The sequence below is a fragment of the Caretta caretta genome, chromosome 11, assembly GCF_965140235.1.
Source record: "Caretta caretta isolate rCarCar2 chromosome 11, rCarCar1.hap1, whole genome shotgun sequence".
NCBI classification, from domain to species: domain Eukaryota; kingdom Metazoa; phylum Chordata; order Testudines; family Cheloniidae; genus Caretta; species Caretta caretta.
Genome location: NC_134216.1, coordinates 39,707,566 through 39,728,459, shown reverse-complemented (window position 1 = coordinate 39,728,459; position 20,894 = coordinate 39,707,566). Strand labels below are relative to the sequence as shown.

General features: G+C 40.7%; 1 protein-coding gene across 7 annotated transcripts in view; it reads right to left on the bottom strand.

Annotated features, from left to right (window-relative positions):
• Window positions 1-20,894, bottom strand: part of MYO3B (myosin IIIB) — a 341,188-nt gene that overhangs the window by 138,060 nt on the left and 182,234 nt on the right. For 4 of the 7 annotated variants that reach the window (XM_048870184.2, XM_048870183.2, XM_048870179.2 and 1 more), the window contains 2 exons: window positions 9,511-9,590; window positions 6,930-6,950 (listed from right to left, as the gene is read on the bottom strand). In XM_048870184.2, coding sequence (XP_048726141.1) covers window positions 6,930-6,950; window positions 9,511-9,590 — 101 coding nt within the window. The remainder of the gene's footprint in view (window positions 1-6,929; window positions 6,951-9,510; window positions 9,591-20,894) is intronic. The other 3 variants (XM_048870181.2, XM_048870180.2, XM_048870185.2) reach the window with 1 other exon arrangement.

Here is a 20,894-nt window from a genome sequence, read left to right as displayed (position 1 = left end):
CTGGGAATCCATTCAGCAAATTTACTAAGAATTTGTAGATCTTTTATAAAAAGAAAAGGAGGACTTGTGGCACCTTAGAGACCAACAAATTTATTTGAGCATAAGCTTTCATGAGCTACAGCACACTTCATTGGATGCATGCAGTGGAAAATACAGTGGGGAGATTTATATACACAGAGAACATGAAACAATGGGTGATGAAGTGAGCTGTAGCTCACGAAAGCTCATGCTCAAATAAATTGGTTAGTCTCTAAGGTGCCACAAGTACTCCTTTTCTTTTTGCGAATACAGACTAACACGGCTGTTCCTCTGAAACCATACACACTGTAATGAGAGTGATCACTTAAGGTGAGCTATTACCAGCAGGAGAGCGAGGGGGGGGGGGAATCTTTTTGTAATGATAATCAAGGTGGGCCATTTCCAGCAGTTGACAAGAACGTCTGAGGTACAGCGGGGTGGGGAGGGACTGGACTTCTATATAGAGTGCTTCCGCCGATGTGCACGGGCTGAAATTGTGGAAAAGCAGCATCACTTGCCCCATAACCTCAGCCGTGCAGAAAACAATGCCATCTGCAGCCTCAGAAACAACTCTGACATCATAATCAAAAAGGCTGACAAAGGAGGTACTGTCGTCATCATGAACAGGTCGGAATATGAACAAGAGGCTGCTCGGCAGCTCTCCAACACCACTTTCTACAAGCCATTACCCTCTGATGCCACTGAGGGTTACCAAAAGAAACTACAGCATTTGCTCAAGAAACTCCCTGAAAAACCACAAGAACAAATCCACACAGACACATCCCTGGAACCCCAACCAGGGGTATTCTTTCTGCTACCCAAGATCCATAAACCTGGAAATCCTGGACACCCCATCATCTCAGGCATTGGCACCCTGACAGCAGGATTGTCTGGCTGTGTAGACTCCCTCCTCAGGCCCTAAGCTACCAGCACTCCCAGCTATCTTTGAGACACCACTGACTTCCGGAGGAAACTACAATCCATCGGTGATCTTCCTGAAAACACCATCCTAGCCACTATGGATGTAGAAGCCCTCTACACCAACATTCCACACAAAGATGGACTACAAGGCGTCAAGAACAGTATCCCCGATAATGTCACGGCTAACCTGGTGGCTGAACTTTGTGACTTTGTCCTCACCCATAACTATTTCACATTTGGGGACAATGTATACCTTCAAATCAGCGGCACTGCTGTGGGTACCCACATGGCCCCACAGTATGCCAACATTTTCATGGCTGACTTAAAACAAAGCTTCCTCAGCTCTCGTCCCCTAATGCCCCTACTCTACTTGCACTACACTGATGACATCTTCATCATCTGGACCCACGGAAAAGAAGCACTTGAGGAATTCCACCATGATTTCAACAATTTCTATCCCACCATCAACCTCAGCCTGGACCAGTCCTCCCAAGAGATCCACTTCCTGGACACTACAGTGCTAATAAGCGATGGTCACATAAACACCACCCTATACCGAAAACCTACTGACCGCTATGCCTACCTATATGCCTCCAGCTTTCACCCAGACCACACCATATGATCCATTGTCTACAGCCAAGCTCTACAATACAACTGCATTTGCTCCAACCCCTCAGACAGAGACAAACACCTACAAGATCTCTATCAAGCATTCTTACAACTACAATACCCACCTACTGAAATGAACAAACAGACTGACAGAGCCAGAAGAGTACCCAGAAGTTACCTACTGAGGACAGGCCCAACAAAGAAAATAACAGAAAATAACAGAATGCCACTAGCCATTACCTTCAACCCCCAACTAAAATCGCTCCAACGTATCCTCAAGGATCTACAATCTATCCTGAAGGACGACCCATCACTCTCACAGCTCTTGGGAGACAGGCCAGTCCTTGCTTACAGACAGTCCCCTAACCTGAAGCAAATACTCACCAGCAACCACACACCACACAACAAAACCACTAACCCAGGAACCTATCCTTGCAACAAAGCCCGTTGCCAACTGTGTCCACATATCTATTCAGGGGACACCATCACAGGGCCTAATCACATCAGCCACACTATCAGAGGCTCATTCACCTGCACATCTACCAATGTGATATGTGCCAGCAATGCCCCTCTGCCATGTACATTGGCGAAACTGGACAGTCTCTACGTAAAAGAATAAATGGACACAAATCAGACGTCAAGAATTATAACATTCAAAAACCAGTCGGAGAACACTTCAATCTATTTGGGCACTCGATTACAGACCTAAAAGTGGCAATTCTTCAACAAAAAGACTTCAAAAACAGACTCCAACGAGAGACTGCTGAATTGGAATTAATTTGCAAGCTGGATACAATTAACTTAGGCTTGAATAAGACTGGGAGTGGATGGGTCATTACACAAAGTAAAACTATTTCCCCATGTTTATCCCCTCTCCACTGTACCTCAGATGTTCTTGTCAACTGCTGGAAATGGCCCACCTTGATTATCACTACAAAAGGTCCCCCCTTCCTCGCCCTCCCCCCCCCCCCCGCTCTCCTGCTGGTAATAGCTCACCTTACCTGATCACTCTTGTTACAGTGTGTATGGTAAAACCCATTGTTTCATGTTCTCTGTGTATATAAATCTCCCCACTGTATTTTCCACTGAATGCATCCGATGAAGTGAGCTGTAGCTCACGAAAGCTTATACTCAAATAAATTTGTTAGTCTCTAGGTGCCACAAGTCCTCCCTTTCTTTTTGCAGATACAGACGAATGCGGCTGCTACTCTGAAAATAGATCTCTTATGTTTCCATGAATTACTTAAAGTTGGTTTAAAAACAAAAAATATTTTTAAAAAATAACCAAACACTAACGATTTTGAACATCTTGAAAGAAGAAAAGAAAAATTAGTACAATAAGTTCTTTGGTTCCAAGCTATGTATTGAAGCATTTTATTATTTTTTATTATTGTTTTATTATTATTTTTACCCATTACTGTTACAGTTCCACCCCAAGATTTCCACTCATATACTCTTTCCCGACAGTGCAATGCAGGCTGAAGTGCCATCCTTTAAAAACAAAGATCCATTCTGCCCAAATCTGCTGACTGTCTATTTAGATGTTAAAGACCTCCTAGCACTTAGTGAAGCATATGGTATAAGCTCAGTGTACCAGCCAGCATTACTTCTTTCACTAAAATTTTTCTTATTTTCAAAGTTGTTTATGTGGTATAACAGACCACATAACAGCTGCCATGTTTGCCTTTGTATTACCAGTATCCAATTTGAAAAGGAGTACTTGTGGCACCTTAGAGACTAACCAATTTATTTGAGCATGAGCTTTCGTGAGCTACAGCTCACTTCATCAGATGCATACCGTGGAAACTGTAGCAGACTTTATATATACACAGAGAATATGAAACAATACCTCCTCCCACCCCACTGTCCTGCTGGTAATAGCTTATCTAAAGTGATCATCAGGTGGGCCATTTCCAGCACAAATCCAGGTTTTCTCACCCTCCACCCCCCCACACAAATTCACTCTCCTGCTGGTGCTAGCCCATCCAAAGTGACAACTCTTTACATAATCAAGTCGGGCTATTTCCTGCACAAATCCAGGTTTTCTCACATCCCCCCCACCCCCATACACACACAAACTCACTCTCCTGCTGGTAATAGCTCATCTAAACTGACCACTCTCCAAGTTTAAATCCAAGTTAAACCAGAACATCTGGGGGGGGGGGGGGGTAGAAAAAAACAAGAGGAAACAGGCTACCTTGCATAATGACTTAGCCACTCCCAGTCTCTATTTAAGCCTAAATTAATAGTATCCAATTTGCAAATGAATTCCAATTCAGCAGTTTCTCGCTGGAGTCTGGATTTGAAGTTTTTTTGTTTTAAGATAGCGACCTTCATGTCTGTGATTGCGTGACCAGAGAGACTGAAGTGTTCTCCGACTGGTTTATGAATGTTATAATTCTTGACATCTGATTTGTGTCCATTTATTCTTTTATGTAGAGACTGTCCAGTTTGACCAATGTACATGGCAGAGGGGCATTGCTGGCACATGATGGCATATATCACATTGGTGGATGTGCAGGTGAATGAGCCTCTGATAGTGTGGCTGATGTTATTAGGCCCTGTGATGGTGTCCCCTGAATAGATATGTGGGCACAATTGGCAACGGGCTTTGTTGCAAGGATAAGTTCCTGGGTTAGTGGTTCTGTTGTGTGGTATGTGGTTGTTGGTGAGTATTTGCTTCAGGTTGCGGGGCTACCTTGTAATGTGCTTTGAGACAGCTCATGTATGAAAGGCTTTACATAAAAAATCCACATAGGTACTACTCTTCTCTTCTATAAACTAAAATGCCAAAGCATTTTAGTTTATAGAAGACGTTAGAATTTCAGTGAAATACAGTTTAACATCCTGTTTTCCCCTAACCACAGGCAAGGACTCACGCTTACAGGTATAACTATAGGGTATAATAGAAATGACCAGGCAATTGCTGATTTTCAATGGACCCATTAAGTATAGGTGACATCTCTTTCACCCCAACATTGATTACTCCTGTCTGATAGCTGGGTCTTGTCTCAACCCCCTTCCTTAAGCAACAAACTGTACTTCACCTATATCTTCCTGCCAGGACAAGGACTCCCTCCAATCCTGTTAATCCAGCCTTTTACTAAATCATCACAGATTGCTAAACACTTCTCACCGAGTCAGGGTCTCAGTTTTGGATTCTCTGCGTGGTAACACAGCTCTGGGCCCATGGAGCAGTCACTAAAATACATTTACCTTGGAAACTGATTTTAAAAAAGAGTTCCTGCCCCAAACCACTGGGAGGAAAAAATCTGACTGTTTTTAACGCTTCCTGTAAATAAAATGAAACGTTGATGAAGGTCAGGAAGTAAACTGTAAAACAGCTGCCCTGTTTTTGTAATGCACAGAAAAATTACCACTCTCAGTTAATTAAATAGTATGTAAGAGATAATGAGGGCACAGAACACAGAAGTATTTGCCTACCCACTGTTAGGATTGCTATTACAGTAAAAGCTTTGTTATCCAACATGTTGGGGAAATGGGGGGTGCTGGTTAGTCAAAAATTCTGGTTAACTAAGAGCTATACTTACCAATGGAGGGAGGGAGTTTGGGTGTAGGAGGGGACTCAGGGCTGGGGCACAGGAGGGGGCGTGGGGCACGGGCTCTGGGCGGGAGTTTGGGAGTACGAAGAGGCTTGGGGCAGGGGATTAGGGTGCGGAAGGGGTTTTGGGGTGCTGGATCCAGGCAGTGCTCACCTTGGGTGGCTTCCTGCAAGGGGCAACCTATCCCTGCTGCTCCTAGGCAGAGATGCAGCCAGGTGGCTCTGCATGCTGCCTCTGCATGCAGGCGCCGCCCCTGCAGCTCCCATTGGCCGTGGTTCTCGACCAATGGGAGCTGCACACCCAGTGCTCAGGGCAAGGGCAGTGCGCAGACCCGCCTGGCCATGCCTCTGCCTAGGAGCAGCAGGGATATGCTTGCTGGGAGCTGCCCAAAGTGAGCGCTGCCTGGATCTGGACACTTTGCAACCCTATTGAAGATTTGTATTGGGAGATATCAGAAATGGTGGTTTCTAGAGCTTTCTGGTTGGTAAAGTGCCGGATAACACAGCTTTTACTGTAATTACCCTCTGTGACTGTTTAGATGCCCAGCAATTCTATGTTTCACCCAGCTGAACTGCCATTGCTCAAAATACCACCTTCTTGGCATTTCGGCAAAGAACATGTCATAAATATAAAGGGAAGGGGCTAAGAAGCTCTGATACAGTACTGTAAAATCCTCTTACCTGTAAAGGGTTAAGAAGCTCAAGTAATCTGGCTGGCGCCTGACCAAAATGACCAATAAGGGGACAAGATACTTCAAATCTGGGAGCGGGGGGAGGGGGTGTCTGTGTGATGCCTCTGCCAGGGACAGATCAAGAAAGCAAGCAATCCAACTCCTATAGAGTTAGTAAGTAATCTAGCTAAAATATGCATTAGATTTTCTTTTGTTTTTGGCTTGTGAAATTCGCTGTGCTGGAGGGAATGTGTATTCCTGGTTTTTTGCTTCTTTTTGTAACTTAAAGTTTTGCCTAGAGGAATCCTCTATATTTTGAATTTGACTGCCTGTAAGATTATCTTCCATTCTAATCTTACAGAGTTGTTCTTTTATCTTTTTTTTGTTCTTCTAATAAAGTTCTGTTTTTTAAGAATCTGATTGGGTTTTTTGGGTCCTAAAAACCCAAGGCTGGTCTGTGCTCATCTTGTTTATTCTCAAGCCTTCCCCAAGAAAGCTTTTTTTGGGTGGGAAGATATCTCCAAGTGGTCTCTTCCCTGATTCTTTGTTAAATCGCTTGGTGGTGGCAGCATACTGAATCCCAGATATGGGGAATTTTGTGTCTTGGGAAAGTTTTAACCTAAGCTGGTAGAAATAATCATAGGGGGTCTTTCATGAGGGTCCCCACATCTGTACCCCAGAGTTCAGAGTGGGAAAGGAACCCTGACAGACCACCAATAGAGGGTAGATATGGACAGCAAGTATATTGTTCCTCACACATCTCAATTATACTGTCGATACAGCTGTTCTTATGAAAATCAAACCAGAATTTGTGAATGACAATAACCAGGGTTACCAATCACAGGCAGATTGTGTTGCTCTATTACAGCTCAACAAAATTACACAAAACAACCAGCACACAGCTTGCCTGGAGCATTAACAACATTTTAGTGCTCACTTGCTCTGTGGCAGTTTACCATCTGCTCTGAACAGGTGGCATTTGTATAAACTATGAACGTTTGAACCAAATAATGCTATTGTCAGCACATGGGCTACACTTACTTGACTTCGCTTCACTGATTATTTCCAAAGCTTAAGCCCACTCTTTGTAACTCTAAAAATAGTTGCAGAAAGATTATTGTTCTCAATAAAGTAACTGTGTGTCTTACCTTGAGGAGATATTTAGGAGACTGCATGCAAAATATAAAGGAAATGAAGCCCTAAGTAGTATTAGATCAAGAAAACAGACTTTATATTGGGAAATAAATCAAAAGGAAAGATTGGATTTAGGCTACAGATGGTACAAAGGCAACTAGATTCCATTAAAGGTGACAGTATGGTTTTATAATCTGTGATGCTCTCCGTTGCCCAAAGTTGTGTAGGCATCTTATATCAATAGAATAAAAGATCTCTATGAAGTATGATATTTATTTTTAAGTTGCTAAAGGAAAGACCCTGCTACATAGCACAGGAGAAATGCTTCATCAGCCCAGATAACATCAAACGTTTCGGGAGGTCATGTGATGATGTAAATATCGATGTTCTGGTCAGAGCAGCATGGATGTCAATTGGAGGGACGGGGAAGAGTTTTAGAACTATTTTGGCCAGGCAACTATTTTGAGCTTCCTATCTGAACTACAGACTAAGGTCACATAGGAGACAGGGCCACACTATTGAGCTCTGGCTGTTTAGGCAAAGGGGATAGGGAAAAGTTGCTACTACAATTAGTGTTACCTCTGAGAGGTGTAAGGATGCAAAGCGCCTCTCAATAGTGAGGTACCATAAAGGTCAGTACAACAAACGGGCTTCTGTTCCTACAGTCATTTTTATTTCTAAAGAATCCATCTTGAATGCCCAACAGGGTGTGCTGAGTCCAAAGGTGCAAGTATAAGCAGGTAGACAGACACATTGGGCCAGATTCTCGTTTACACTAAGAAGAAGTGCTTCTTTATACTGCTCTGGCAATGTAAAAACACCTTAAAGTTACATTTACACCCCCTGAAGGGCACTTTACACACTGACTATAAATGATAATCAGGGCCAAGGTCTGCAGTGCCTCAGGAAAGGGCAGGTGTGAAGTTTATTTAAGGTCTTGTCTATATGGGAACATTTTTTTAGTATAAACTAAGGTGTGAATTTAAGCCAACATAGTCAGTCCATTGTTCAGACACCCTTATTACAGTATAAGAGTAGTTTTTTTCCGTTTAGCTTACGTCACTTGGGAAGTTAAACTAAAAAAATCCTCTTACACTGAACTAAGACTGTCCACAAGGCTGCTGCTGGTGGTGGGGATAGCAGTAAAACTATATCATAAAAACTGGTAAAACTTTCCCATGTAGACAAGGCCCTAGTGTTGGAAGTGAAACAGACTATTCACCTAAACAGAAAAAAATAAAAACAAAAAACAGCACCCATAGATTCTTCTTCTTTCAATGGAGCTGTAAATGCATTTCTCGAATAGTTGCATGGACTAAGAACTGGCTTTAAATTATTTCAGTCACATGGGCCAGCATCCCTTTCGGTAGGTTCTTTTTTTTTTTTTAATCCAATTCAAGGATAAATAGTTTAAATATTATTTAGTTTAACTGAATGCTTTTGCTAAAGCTGCCAAGACAAAGTTGCTCTGATCCACCCACGCAGAATCAGTAAAATGTATACAGAGATGACTAACAGTGGTTGGAGCTGAAACTGGAAAGACAATGTGGGTATAAGTGCTATCTTGCAAGGAAATCCGATAGGGTATTGTCTTCCCTTCAGCACTAAACAAGTTTATACCAGTGAGAGAATAAATCTCTGAAATCTGAGTCTATATTTGCAGGTATAGTGAAGCGTACCAGCTCCAGGAAGATATATGAATGGCCATAAAAGGCCCGGGGGGGATCAAAACAAAACAAGCCTGGAAGGATGGTTGTTGTTATTACCACTGTTTATTAATAATATGCATTGTAGGCATAGACAAAAAATAAGCAAACAAAACCCAAACAGTAATATACCTCACCAGCAGACTGATAGAATATATAGGGAAGGACCAGGAATAACTGCCTGAATTCTTAATACTATCAACCTGATGCATAGAGTTCTCTCCCTTATTGCCTGAGCTTGGTGTAACAAATTTTATTAATGGTCAGAAAATTATCACATCCTTTTAGAATCTTGCCACAGTATTTACTTGATGAAATCTAGCAGCAACTAATTCCATAGTTCCACTGTATGTTCCATTAAGAAGCATGTCCTTTCAGTGGTTCCACATTGATTGTCCATCTCTTTCAAATGTTTTTGCCTTAAAGGCAGGATAAAGCAGAGGAATGGGTCAGTTTTCTATTTTGCCTTCATAATGTTGAATACTCCAACCAAAGTCCAACCAATTAAATCTCCTTTTCAGGCTATACACTCCTGGGGTGAAATCCTGGCCCCACTGAAGTCCATGGATGTTTTGACATTGGCTTCAATGGAGCCAAGATTTCATCCTTAGTCTTTTCAATCTGTTGTCATATATAAATTCCATCACTTCTCTAACCGTATCTGTTAGTGTTTGCTGGACTCTTTAATGGGCTGGTGACCAAAACTGGATACAGTAATCCAGATCAAGGTGCATATTTTCTGAAATAGGGCCAGATTCTCAGCTGATATAAATCCGCCCATTGTGGATTTACAGCAACTGAATATCTTGTCTGTAGTTCCACAATAATATTTGCTGACTTAAATTTCTTCCCTTTTGCAAATGCCTCCAGGAAATATAACACTACTAACCTTGATGCGCCCAGCACTAAATTGTGGAGGCAAAGACCTAGATGCTGCTGTCACTCTGGCTCTTGCCTGTGCCAAGTTACCTGTTAAAAGAGATGGAAACACAAATTGAAAGAACAGTTGCTGTTTCACTCAGAGAAGGGAAAATCTGAAAGATGAGAAAGTAGTCTAAGTAGCAGCACTAAGAATGCTACCAGATATAACCACACTTCTTCTGCTGAACCCAGATAATCATAGATCCTCCACATCACTGAGCATTCAGCAATGGTAGGGGTAACAAAAGAGAGATACCAGGGTGCAGTGTTGATTTAAGAGGAAAAAAGTCGGTGATAAGGAGGCTTGTCATTGGCCGTAGCGTACAGAGTTGATGAAAGCAGCAGCACAAAGGCATAACAGCTCAGTTGCTAGTAATCAATTTATCAGTGAATCATTCAAAGTTTTGAGAGAGAAAGAGCAGAAATAAAGCTATCCAGTAAGAAATCACATTGATCCCTGATGTGCGTCAATGGCATCTAAAATCACAAACTAATGAAAGAGGTGATAAAACAATCTCTTTTTTTGATCTTTGGACACACAGGCCTGCTTAATCCTGAATGATATTGTCTTTTGGGATTTTTAAAGACTGACTGTACTCCTTGGTCAAGACCACACTGTTCTGCTGTGGAGTCAATTGAATGACATGTTTACATTTTTTAAAAGTACAGTGTGAATCACCCAAAACATTTCAGCTTTATTTGCAGAATAACAAAATAACTTTTCAAAATAAAGGTTCAGAGAAGAGAGAGGAAGTGATGTGGACTGTGCATACATATGCAAGACACACCATATATTTTAAAGTTTTAGCAAGTCTAGCACAAGATGTCCAAATGTTTTCTCTGGCTATATCTTCAGAGGCTAAACTGTGATTAATAGCATTGAAAAAACCCTTTGAAGCAGGATTGGTGACATCAAAGTCCTAATCCATGGGTGGCAGGATTTTTATAATGAGTGGGAAGCATTTTAACACATTTCAAAGGATTTACAACATGAATAAACAATAGACCTCTGCAGATGTACCACACACACCTTTCAGAAACATAAAACATAAATAAGTTTCCATTTTAATTTAAATGTAAATAAAGTGTTAACACTTCTCTCAGGTGGTAAGTGCCTTGTTTGCATCACTCCAGAGTTTAGCTATTTGCTTTACAGAAGACTTGTAACTCCAAACATTTTTCAGGGTTTTGCTAAAGTATACATTATATAACTGGTAAGGAAGTCAAATGAAATACACAAAAAGCAAAGAATATTTATTTAAAAGTACTTATCCCACAGGGAAATTGCGAGAGTACATTACCCACATTAAACTGAAAAGAACCTTTGACAGTCTGTAGTCTCACTTCCCTTCTAACAAGGAAACTGACAACCTTCTGAAAACAATCTGGAGGCTGACACTCGAAATTTGGAGATTACATGCTCAGGAGCAATTCAAACACTTTGGACATTTATTCACTCAATGTCTTTTTGTGTTAAGGTCCTGGCATAGAGGACGGTGACACAATACTGCACAAAAATGATACATTCTGTCCAGTCCAAACACAAAATGTGTCAATGTTTTCAGAACTTGTTTTGGAATGTAACTTTTAGATGCTAACAAATCTGAGCCTGTTTTGAAAATCTGCTACAAAACTAAGGACAAAACCTGGACATTTTTCTCCTAATCGTAACAAAATTTCTCAACATGAGCTAATAGCTGGCAATTCTCACATAACAATGTTTCCTCTTATTGAAATGTACTTTTGGTTAAAAATGACTGGGGGTGTTGGAGCGGGAGGGGAATAAGAGTTTCGGCTTTTTATTATATAAGGCTGAAAACATGGAAAAGCGTTTTGTTTGATTTGGTTTCATTTGTTTTTTTGGCTTGGGTTTTACAACAGCCATTCAGGTCCTGTTTAGGCTGGAAAGTCATGAACTGGAGAACTAGTATCAGTACACAAGGATAAAAGTTAAGCAATAGAGAGGGGAAGGAAACGTAAGTTGGATTTGTTCAAAACTGTTTGGTTTTTGTTTGCTTTTATTAAAGCATATCAAACTTCAATGGCTAATTAACACGTTGGATAAATGATGTTTTTGTTAAAGGTTCAATTATGATTGTAGAGCTCACAGTCAACATCCTAGCTCCAGACATCCTCCATCAAAATTCAGACTAAACCTGACATTCCTGATAAGGCAATAAACAAGCAGGGGGAAAAAAGCAGACATAACCTTTCAGGCCTTCTTTACACATCATAAGGAAGAAAAAAATGGAACAAGGCCAATTTAAAAAAAAATCCTACTTATTTTATTGGTTGGTTATTTTCAGGTTAGGGATAGATCAGAGCTGCAAATTCAGGTCCATATTTCAAACGTCCTAAAGTTCTAAAGTGTTAAATTCTAGGAGCTTGGTTCCAACTCATCTCTTGTATTTTTTTTTTAAATCTGATATGTTATTATTTGTGTATGAAAATTAATTTGCTGTGCATTTACAATATTTTTCCAGTGTGCACACTAATTCCATTAAATATTAATCAAATACAACTTTATACCATTCCAACAGCGTTCTCTTTATAAACAGATTTAAAAAAAATCTCTGTTTCTAGGGCTGTGGAACAATTATGATCACTGGACATCTTCTTTGAGCTTGTAATAAAATAACAATATAATATCACTTTTACAAAGTGCTTTTCATGAGTAGATTTCAAAATGCTTTCTAAAGGAGATCAGTATAATTACTGCCATTTTACAGCTGGGGAAACTGAGGTACAGGGAGGTGAAGTGACTTGCCCAAGGCCACCCAGGAGACGAGTGACCAAGCCAGGAACAGACCCAGATTTCCCAAGTCCCACTCTAATACTCTATCAATTAGGCCATTTTATAGAGCTCTGACAAACATTATTGGGTCATTTACTATTATTGGTGGTTTTATCTATCTCTGAAAATGAATAAATGAAAATTTATTTTAAAACTTTGGGGAATATGTTAAGGTATGTACTTTAAGGTCAAAAGAATGATTTGTTTTTGTAGAGAATTTCAGGTTATTGAACTTACCACTTAAGAAACAGGTTTATCTGCTACTTGCTACGAGGAGAAACAGAGAGATTCTGATCCTCCTAACACTACTATAAAGCCCAACACTGCAGTCTTAACATCAGCATAATTACTACTGAATTCAATTAGATATTTGCCTTGAATTGAATTTAATTGATTTAATTGAATATTAAGAGACCAGCAGAGTCCATTCCCGTTAAATTTTTCCACATACCGTGGGAGAACTGAAACATGGGTCTATATGTTCTGTCTAGAACAAACTTTGAATACTCTCTGAGTTGTAGTTACACACCTAGAAGATATATGATTGCTTCATAATGAATGTAGCGAAGTCGATGGTCATCCTCACTAAGATTATTATCCTGTGTTATTTGCTTCCTGTTTTATTAGCTCTGTGACTGATGGACTCTTATTTTGTTACTGGCTCTTTAGACCATTGGTGCATGTATATGATTTTCCATGATACTGCACTGACTGATAATGGTGTTTAAAATCAACAAAAAATTTGTTTACAATAAATAATTCAAGCATTTATAATGTACAATGCACAGAATGTGTGATTCTGTCTAAATACAGTGTGGCTGAAAGAGACTGCCAAGTCAAAAAATAAGATTCACACACAGTGATCTGCTGCCTCTTCTAGAACAGTTGATTTTATTTATTTTTACTGGCAAAAGCAATAGCAATTCTAGGCCAAATATAAGACCCCCTTTTAAGTTTATGAATTCGTATCCATTCTTATTTTGGACTTCATTTTGTATTTCAAATGAGCTCCTATATAATTACTACATAATGGACAGCAGCTTCAGTCAAATTGAAAGAAAGTTTTTATTAGGATTTTCCAAACCAAATACAAAATAATGCTTTAAATAAAGGTTTGTGACCCAATAATCTCAGAAACTCAAGTTCAGGAAAATAACTCCTTCACCTATACCTTTAAAACTAACAAACAGAACAAGCCTTCTTTGCAAATCACTCCACATAACAAAAAGTGATAGACAAGAATTAATATGGGGTTTATTCCCTGATCAGTAAATATTAGAAGCTGTGCTCTCTGCATTTGATTTTCATTTACAATGTCATTTATTACTTTACACACCAAAATAATTAAATTTTATTCCACCTTATGAATAATATCAATATTTGAAGAATAAAAGTTTTTAGATAATATCACACCCAGTTAAAACGTCCCATCTGTTCCTGGAAAGGTTAAAGTGATTAAAGACAGCACTGTTTCTTTTAGAAGTCTAGCTTCCCACATACAGCATTACAGACAATCTAGAGGAAACAGAGTATCTGCAGGTGTAGATGTGTTTAAATAAAATATTGCTTACATTAAATCAAAATCCATAAAATGGGGAAATTAAAGTGACTAAAAATTAGAATTTTTCCTAAACTACCAACATGGATGTTTAATTAGCAAAAGAGGGAGCACTGCCTAGTGGTTACATAAGAACAGCCATGCTGGCTCAGACCAGTGGTCCATCTAACCCAGTATTTTGTCTTCTGATTGTGGTCAATGCCAGGTCCTTCAGAGGGAATGAACAGAATAGGTAATCATCAAGTGGTCCATCCCCTGTCATCCACTCCCAGCTCCTGGCAAAATACAGGACTATGGCCCCCGTCCTGAAAACATGCATATGTTTAACTTAACTTCAGTGGGACTACTTACATGAATCATGGTAAGATCCTCCTGCCTTAGTGTTTGCAGGATCAGAGCCCAGAGACTCTGAGACTGACTTGCTGTGACCTTGAGGGAGTCACTTAACCTCTCTATTCTCAGTTATCCCTTCTGTACAAAAGAGCTAACAATGCCACTAGGGTTTAGGTAGGCTTCATTCATTAATCTTTGCAAAGTGCTTTGAGAGCCTTCTACAGAAGGTGTTGGAGTCATGCAAAGACTGTATTATTATGTAGATGCTTATCCAGACTCCTTTTGTCAGAAACTGTGCTGGAAATTTCACAAGTACAGGCTTTCTTTCAAATACCCTCTTTAGTGCTGGCTCATTTCAACCATGTAAGAAAGACAAGACTGTCAAAATACCCTGCCTCCTCGTTCCACCTAAAGCCAAGTAGCACAGGTTTTGAAAAAGAATTATAAAAAATTCACTAGATGTTTACAAACTGCAATAAAGATCAGGGTTTTCTTTTTTCAGGTTCAGTGTCGGTAGTGTTATCTAGTTGTTAGAAAGAGAGGACTCCTGGGAGTCACATGACTCCTGGGTTCCAAGCCTGATGAGTTGTTTATTTTGCATGATCATCATTTTTTCCAACTGTAATATAGATAGCATAATACCTACTTGCCTCAATGAGGCCATAGTGCTTAATTAAGGATTATAAGAGCTTTACTATTCTCAGATGGCAAATGCTACAATATCTAAATAAATATTAGTAAGCATTACAAGAATCATTTGCGTCAGTTCTGATCTGATTTGAAATGGTTCATCTATTCCTTTAAAAAGGGGCAAGGATAACATTGTTCTTTTAGCATAATATTTACTTTCTGAAGTGAAATTGACTCAGAGCAAAACATCTTAATGACAATGTCACCATACCTATACTGACTGTATCAGGAACATTACTGAAACCTGAAGCTACAATATAGGAGGCATAGCACAAGCTCTTGCCTTATCTCCATCTATTTTATTAATTTCACTCATGCTTGTTCCTAGATACGGAAGGGGCATTTTAAATATCAAGTAATATAATATGGTGGGGAATAGTAAAATGCATTCATATTTCATTGACACTGCTTCTAATCACAGCTAACACTTGCATCCTGGAAGAGGTACAGTCAGACCATGTCTTTGACATACAGAGATTCTTTTCCGCCTTTCCTTTTAGTACATTTTATCTTGCCTGAGGAAGTTGACTGCTTATCTCTATAATGCATTTTCATCTTCTGCTACTGTAAAAGGTTAAGCTTCTCTGAGCTAGACAATAAAGGAATACATGTCATTTTTTATTGGGTGCTCATTTGAATCTGGTCACTGACTATCAAAACTCGATTGAGTCACTGAAGCCATTTAAGTTAATCTGTCTGCAGTAAAATAGCTAAGAATCCAATTTTCATGCATATTAAACATTTTACATACGGATATAATATTTATATAAATACTATATATATATATAGGATAGATTGTTTGTCAACACACACACCAGATACTGCAGCCTCAGATACTATACTGGAAAATACAGTGTACTTTCTCCCCAAAATGAGTTATCAGTCCTGTTGAAGTCCCTAGAAGTAAACAGAGGTCCTAACCAGTTTTTCAAAATCAGAACTGTACAAACAGCATGGGAACCATGATATTTTAGTAACAGTAGTATGTATCTATGTGTGTATATATAGCTCCAAAATTATGATTACTATCTCCACAGTACATAATATGTAAATGATCTTTGTAGACAAATAAAAATGACAAGCCCCATGCCACAACAGTTTGAGCCTAACAGTTTGAGCCTTTGGTTCTCATTTACACAAAGGCCTCCTTACACCACTCTGGTAGCATAAAGGGATCTAAAAGTGGGCATAAATGAAAATTACACTAACTTTAAAACCACTTTCCATTGCCAACGTGGTGTAAAGGGGCCTTATTCTAAATAAGAATTAGGCCCTAAAGGCTTCCTTGTGCAGACTTCCCATAGACTTGGGCAAGTCACTTAGCCTCTCTCTGCCTCAGTTCCCCATCTGTAAAATGGCGAAAATAGCAGTGCCATGCCTTGCACAGGTGTTGCAAGGAAAAATACATTAAAGATTGAGAAGCATTTTGAGATCTACTGATGAAAAGCACTATATAAGAGCAAATTATTATTGTTATTTGTCAATGACCAGGCCCTAAATTAGACATAGCACACCAATGGCTGGCAAACAAAGGAAATTATGGGAAGCAAGAGGTTTACATTAAATACATTAAATAATATGAATGATTTTGTTATGTAAGCATATTGGTCATTTCTGTTTTGAAATCATCATTTTACTGGAATAAATTAATTTGTAATTTAAAGGAATAAAGTTATCAAAAAGAGTAGAGGGTGACAGAATAGATGCCAACCAGCCGATTGTTTCAAAATACACAAACTTACCTCAATAATGAGGTTTTTATTTTCAAATTGACCACTAGGATTGGTTTCATTGACCAGGACACAGTGATCAACTCATTGGTCAAATAGCAGTATTACAACGGTTATCCTGAAGAACGTGAATTAATTATAACAGCTAGATTAGTTGAGTACCTGTGGAATCTGACCAAGAGCTAGTTGTCTGAGGCTCAAACCAGACAAGACAGAGGTGATGATAGTTGCTTGGGGGAAGCAACCAAGGATATGGTGAAAAACAGTGTCTGTCCCTTAAACGGAGGGGTTGTGCACCACTTGAGGGTCATGGTTTGTAGCCTAAGGGTCTGGCTGAACTCTCAAGTCAGTGCTACCACAACATCAGGCAGCGCAATATGTAGCTCTGTTTTTTATCATTTCTGTACAGCCAGAAGGCTGAGACCATTCCTTTTGGATCTGGACCCTGCCAATGTCATCCATGTCAATCCACAAGATTAGATACTACAATGCATGCTACATAGGGCTACACTATTCAGCTTTCAGGAACCAACTGCAGCTGCAAGTTGAGCATCTCTCCGCCTGCAAGCCATTCATTGTCTACACAAGAGACAGCCCTTCTTCCTGTGCCACACCACCAGAGTAGAGAGCAGCGGAGGGGCTCAGGCTAGAGCACCTCTAGAACAAACAGGAAGTGACTGCCGGCAGGGCCCCACAGATTTGGAAGTCTCTCTCCCACCTTGGTCCAAAATAGCCCAGATCTGATGACCACCCTTCAGGACACATTGCAAGGCTCGTCTTTTCCCAATTTCAAAATGGATGTGGGGGATGGAGGCAGGGATTAAAAGGGTGGTGAACTGCTGAATGAGGAGGGGAAACTTGAGCTTTTAAACCTGCTTGGCTTACTGGTGGTAGGTTCTACTGAACTGTACTGCTGCTCTTACAGGATTGTCTCCGGTGTATTGTGACTTATGTCAGGCACACCCAGATCATATGGACAGATGCCCTTTTCAGTACTTGTACAAACCTAAATAGATTTATCAAATAAATTTACCATAACTAACAGCCTACTGGATATTGCTCCAGCACTGCTCCATTTTGCTATCTAATATATTTCACATTCTCTTTTATTGATTATGTAAGAAAATAATTTGTATTGTCCACAATTCTGTTTTCCTCAGATTAAAAAAATTATTCACTAAGATGTTAGAAGGAAATACACTATGTTGGGTATCTATGATTTACATTTTATCTATGTTCTTTTACCAATGGGAGCCATACTTCTACAAACACCACCACCACATTGCACTTTTCCAACACCTTGCATCTGAAGATCTCAAAGCTGTCCTCAAGCATTAAATGAGCCTCACAAGATGCAGTGAATAGTGTTACCAAACTCCTGGTGTAAACTGAGGCACAGAAAAAGTTAACCAATTTAGCCCAAGTAACATTGAGTAAATGGTGGAAGTAGGAGTAGAATTCAGAAGTTGTGATTTCCAGCCCTCTGTTTTTGCACACTCCCTTTCTATACACTGTATGCTATGTGTTTTATTTTAAATATCTCATTACTTAGTGCCTCATGCTGCAGTTGCTCCATACCCAGACCCCCCTTGAAATCAGTGTGAGAATTTGCACGGGGTGACTGCAGCATCAAGCCTTTACTTATTCTGTACAGTATTAAGGTAATTATAAGGATCATAGTACTATGTTTTCTGATGTAGTCATCTCTATGTTTAGCTGTTCCCACTGTTATAAGATGCACTGTAGGATTGTTCATTACGGAGTTTGAATTCAGCTGTGTGTTGTGCCACGTTCTCCTGGCATGTATGGGGCATTGGGCCAGCAGTAGTGGAAAATCTGCTTGGAAGTTACTGCAGGAGACCCATACTTCCTATTCCCTTTGAGACTTCATAGCTAACTAGCAGGGTCCCAACACTGGACAATAGTGACTGGAGAGGGGGTGTTGGCAGGGCATCTCAGGAATGCATTGTTTCAGCTCCTCAGTCGGACATCCTCAGCTAATGGGGCTCCTGTGGCAGTCTGACCACTCATGAGGAACTCTTGGAACTCATGAGGAAGAGCAGCAGTGAAAACACAATCTGCCACCCCCGGCATGTAATTTTGTGGTGTGTCAGGGGTGGGAGGTTGCTTGTTTGTTTTCTTAATCAGGACATCCCTCTTTTAAAGCTTTACCTTCCCACTTGAATGCTGCCCAGTCATATTGTATCTATAAGGAATACACTAAAAGATTGAATGTAAGAAGTAATATCAAAGAGAGAGAAAAAAAGGTTTCTCCTCCCATTCAAACAAAAGCCAATTAGGTATCCAAAGTTAGATCTACAACTGGTATAAATAGAAGGTACCATGAAGGGGAGGGTAAATTAGTTAGTAAATGAAATAGCCTGTTGCTTGCAATAAAGACTTAATGTCAACACCTAGAGCTGGTCGGAAAAATGCAACTTCCATATTCCACCATTTCAAACGACCCCTCAAAATATAGATATTTCCTGCAGAATGAAAATTCCAAAAAATTTCAGTGTGAAACCATGGTTTGGTCTGGTTTGGTTCTATAAGTGTTGAAAGATGATAATATAAAATATTAAAATATTTTAATAGAAAAGTTTACATGAAATAAAAAGGAATGAAAATGTCAAACCATTTTACCTTATCAAAACAAAATTAAAAAGTCAAAATGATTAAAATTAAGCTGAAATGTTCCTACAAAACATTTTGCTGTAATTACATTTTCTGACAGAAAACTGCTTGGTCAAATTTTTTCAACCAGCTGTATGAAGAGCTGTCAGTTGTGTACAGCAATATTGTGGATAGACTGTATTAACTCATGGCAATTGTAAAAAGAGGTTTCATTTTCAAAGTGCTTGAAGTACTCTAACTAGTCTTTATAGTATCTCTTTACATAATTAGTAATAATATTCTCATTTTCTTGTTATGGAAACAAACTAGGTACTTCAGTTGACACCTAACTTTAGGCACAGGAGCAGTCCAGTTGACTTCATGTTCTTAATACTAGGTTTCTTGTTTACATTCTTTCCTGAATCAGGGTCATAGAGAGGCTAAGGCAGGGGTGGGGATTCTTCTTTCTATCAGGGGCCACTGACCCTCAGAAAAAATCAGTCGCAGACCACACACAGCCCTGGGGGTGGGGCGGAGGGGGGGCTTCCTCTAGGCTCTGGGGTAGGACCAGAAATGAGGAGTTCAGCATGCAGGAGGGGGATCCGGGCTGGGGCAGAGGGTGGAGGTGCAGGAGGGGGTGAGCGCTCTGGCTGGGGTGCAGGCTCTGGGATGGGGCTGGGGATGAGGGGGCTCCAGGCTTGGGCCAAAGGGGTTGGAGTATGGGAGTGGACTCAGGCAGGAGGATAGGGTGTGGGCTCTGGGAGGGAGTTTGGGTGCAGGAGAAGGCTCAGGGCTAGGGCAGTGGGGTACAGGTGGGGTGCAGGAGGGAGTTCCAACCTGAGGCAGGGGGTTGGGGTGGGGGTGGAGATGCAGGGTCTGGGAAGGAGATAGGGTGCAGGAGGAGGTTCCAACCTGGGGCAGGGGATTCGGGGTGTGGGTTCTGGCTGGGTGGCGCTTACCTCAGGTGGCTCTCGGTTGGCGGTGCAGCAGGGCTAAGGGAGGGTCCCTGGCTCCGTGCTGCTCCCAGAAGTGGCTGCCATGCCCGGTCCCTAGGTGGAAGGGTCAGGGGGCTTTGCGCAGTGCGTGCTGTCCGTGCACACAGGCACCGCCCCCGCAGCTCCTATTGGCCATGGTTCCCAGCCAATGGGAAATGTGGAGCCAGCAATGGGGGCAGGTGCAGCGCGCAGAGCTTCGCTGATTGGCCCTGCTCCTAGGGGCCGCATGGACATGCCAGTTGTTTCCAGGAGCTGCGTGGAGCTGACCGTACTTTTAATGGCCATAGATTCCCCACCCCTGGGCTAAGGCCTGTCCTTGCAAGCTGGGTGTGTGCAAAAATCCCACTGGCTTCAACAAGAGTTCCATGAATACAGGATTTGAAGGATAAGGCCTTAGTATGAATGACTTCCTCAAGCTCACAAAAGGCCTGATCCTCCTCCCAGTGCAAAGCTCCCAATGAGTTCATTGGTGAAGCTCAGACTCAAAACACATTAATGGCAGATTAGAAATGATGTGTTCTTGTCCCAAGCTCAGTCCTCTAGATCAAAGTGCCTCTCTCTCTCTCTCTCTCTCCTGTGCAGGCACTTATGACTGTATGGTATGTGAACACCTTTTACTATCTTAGCATTGGTTTATTT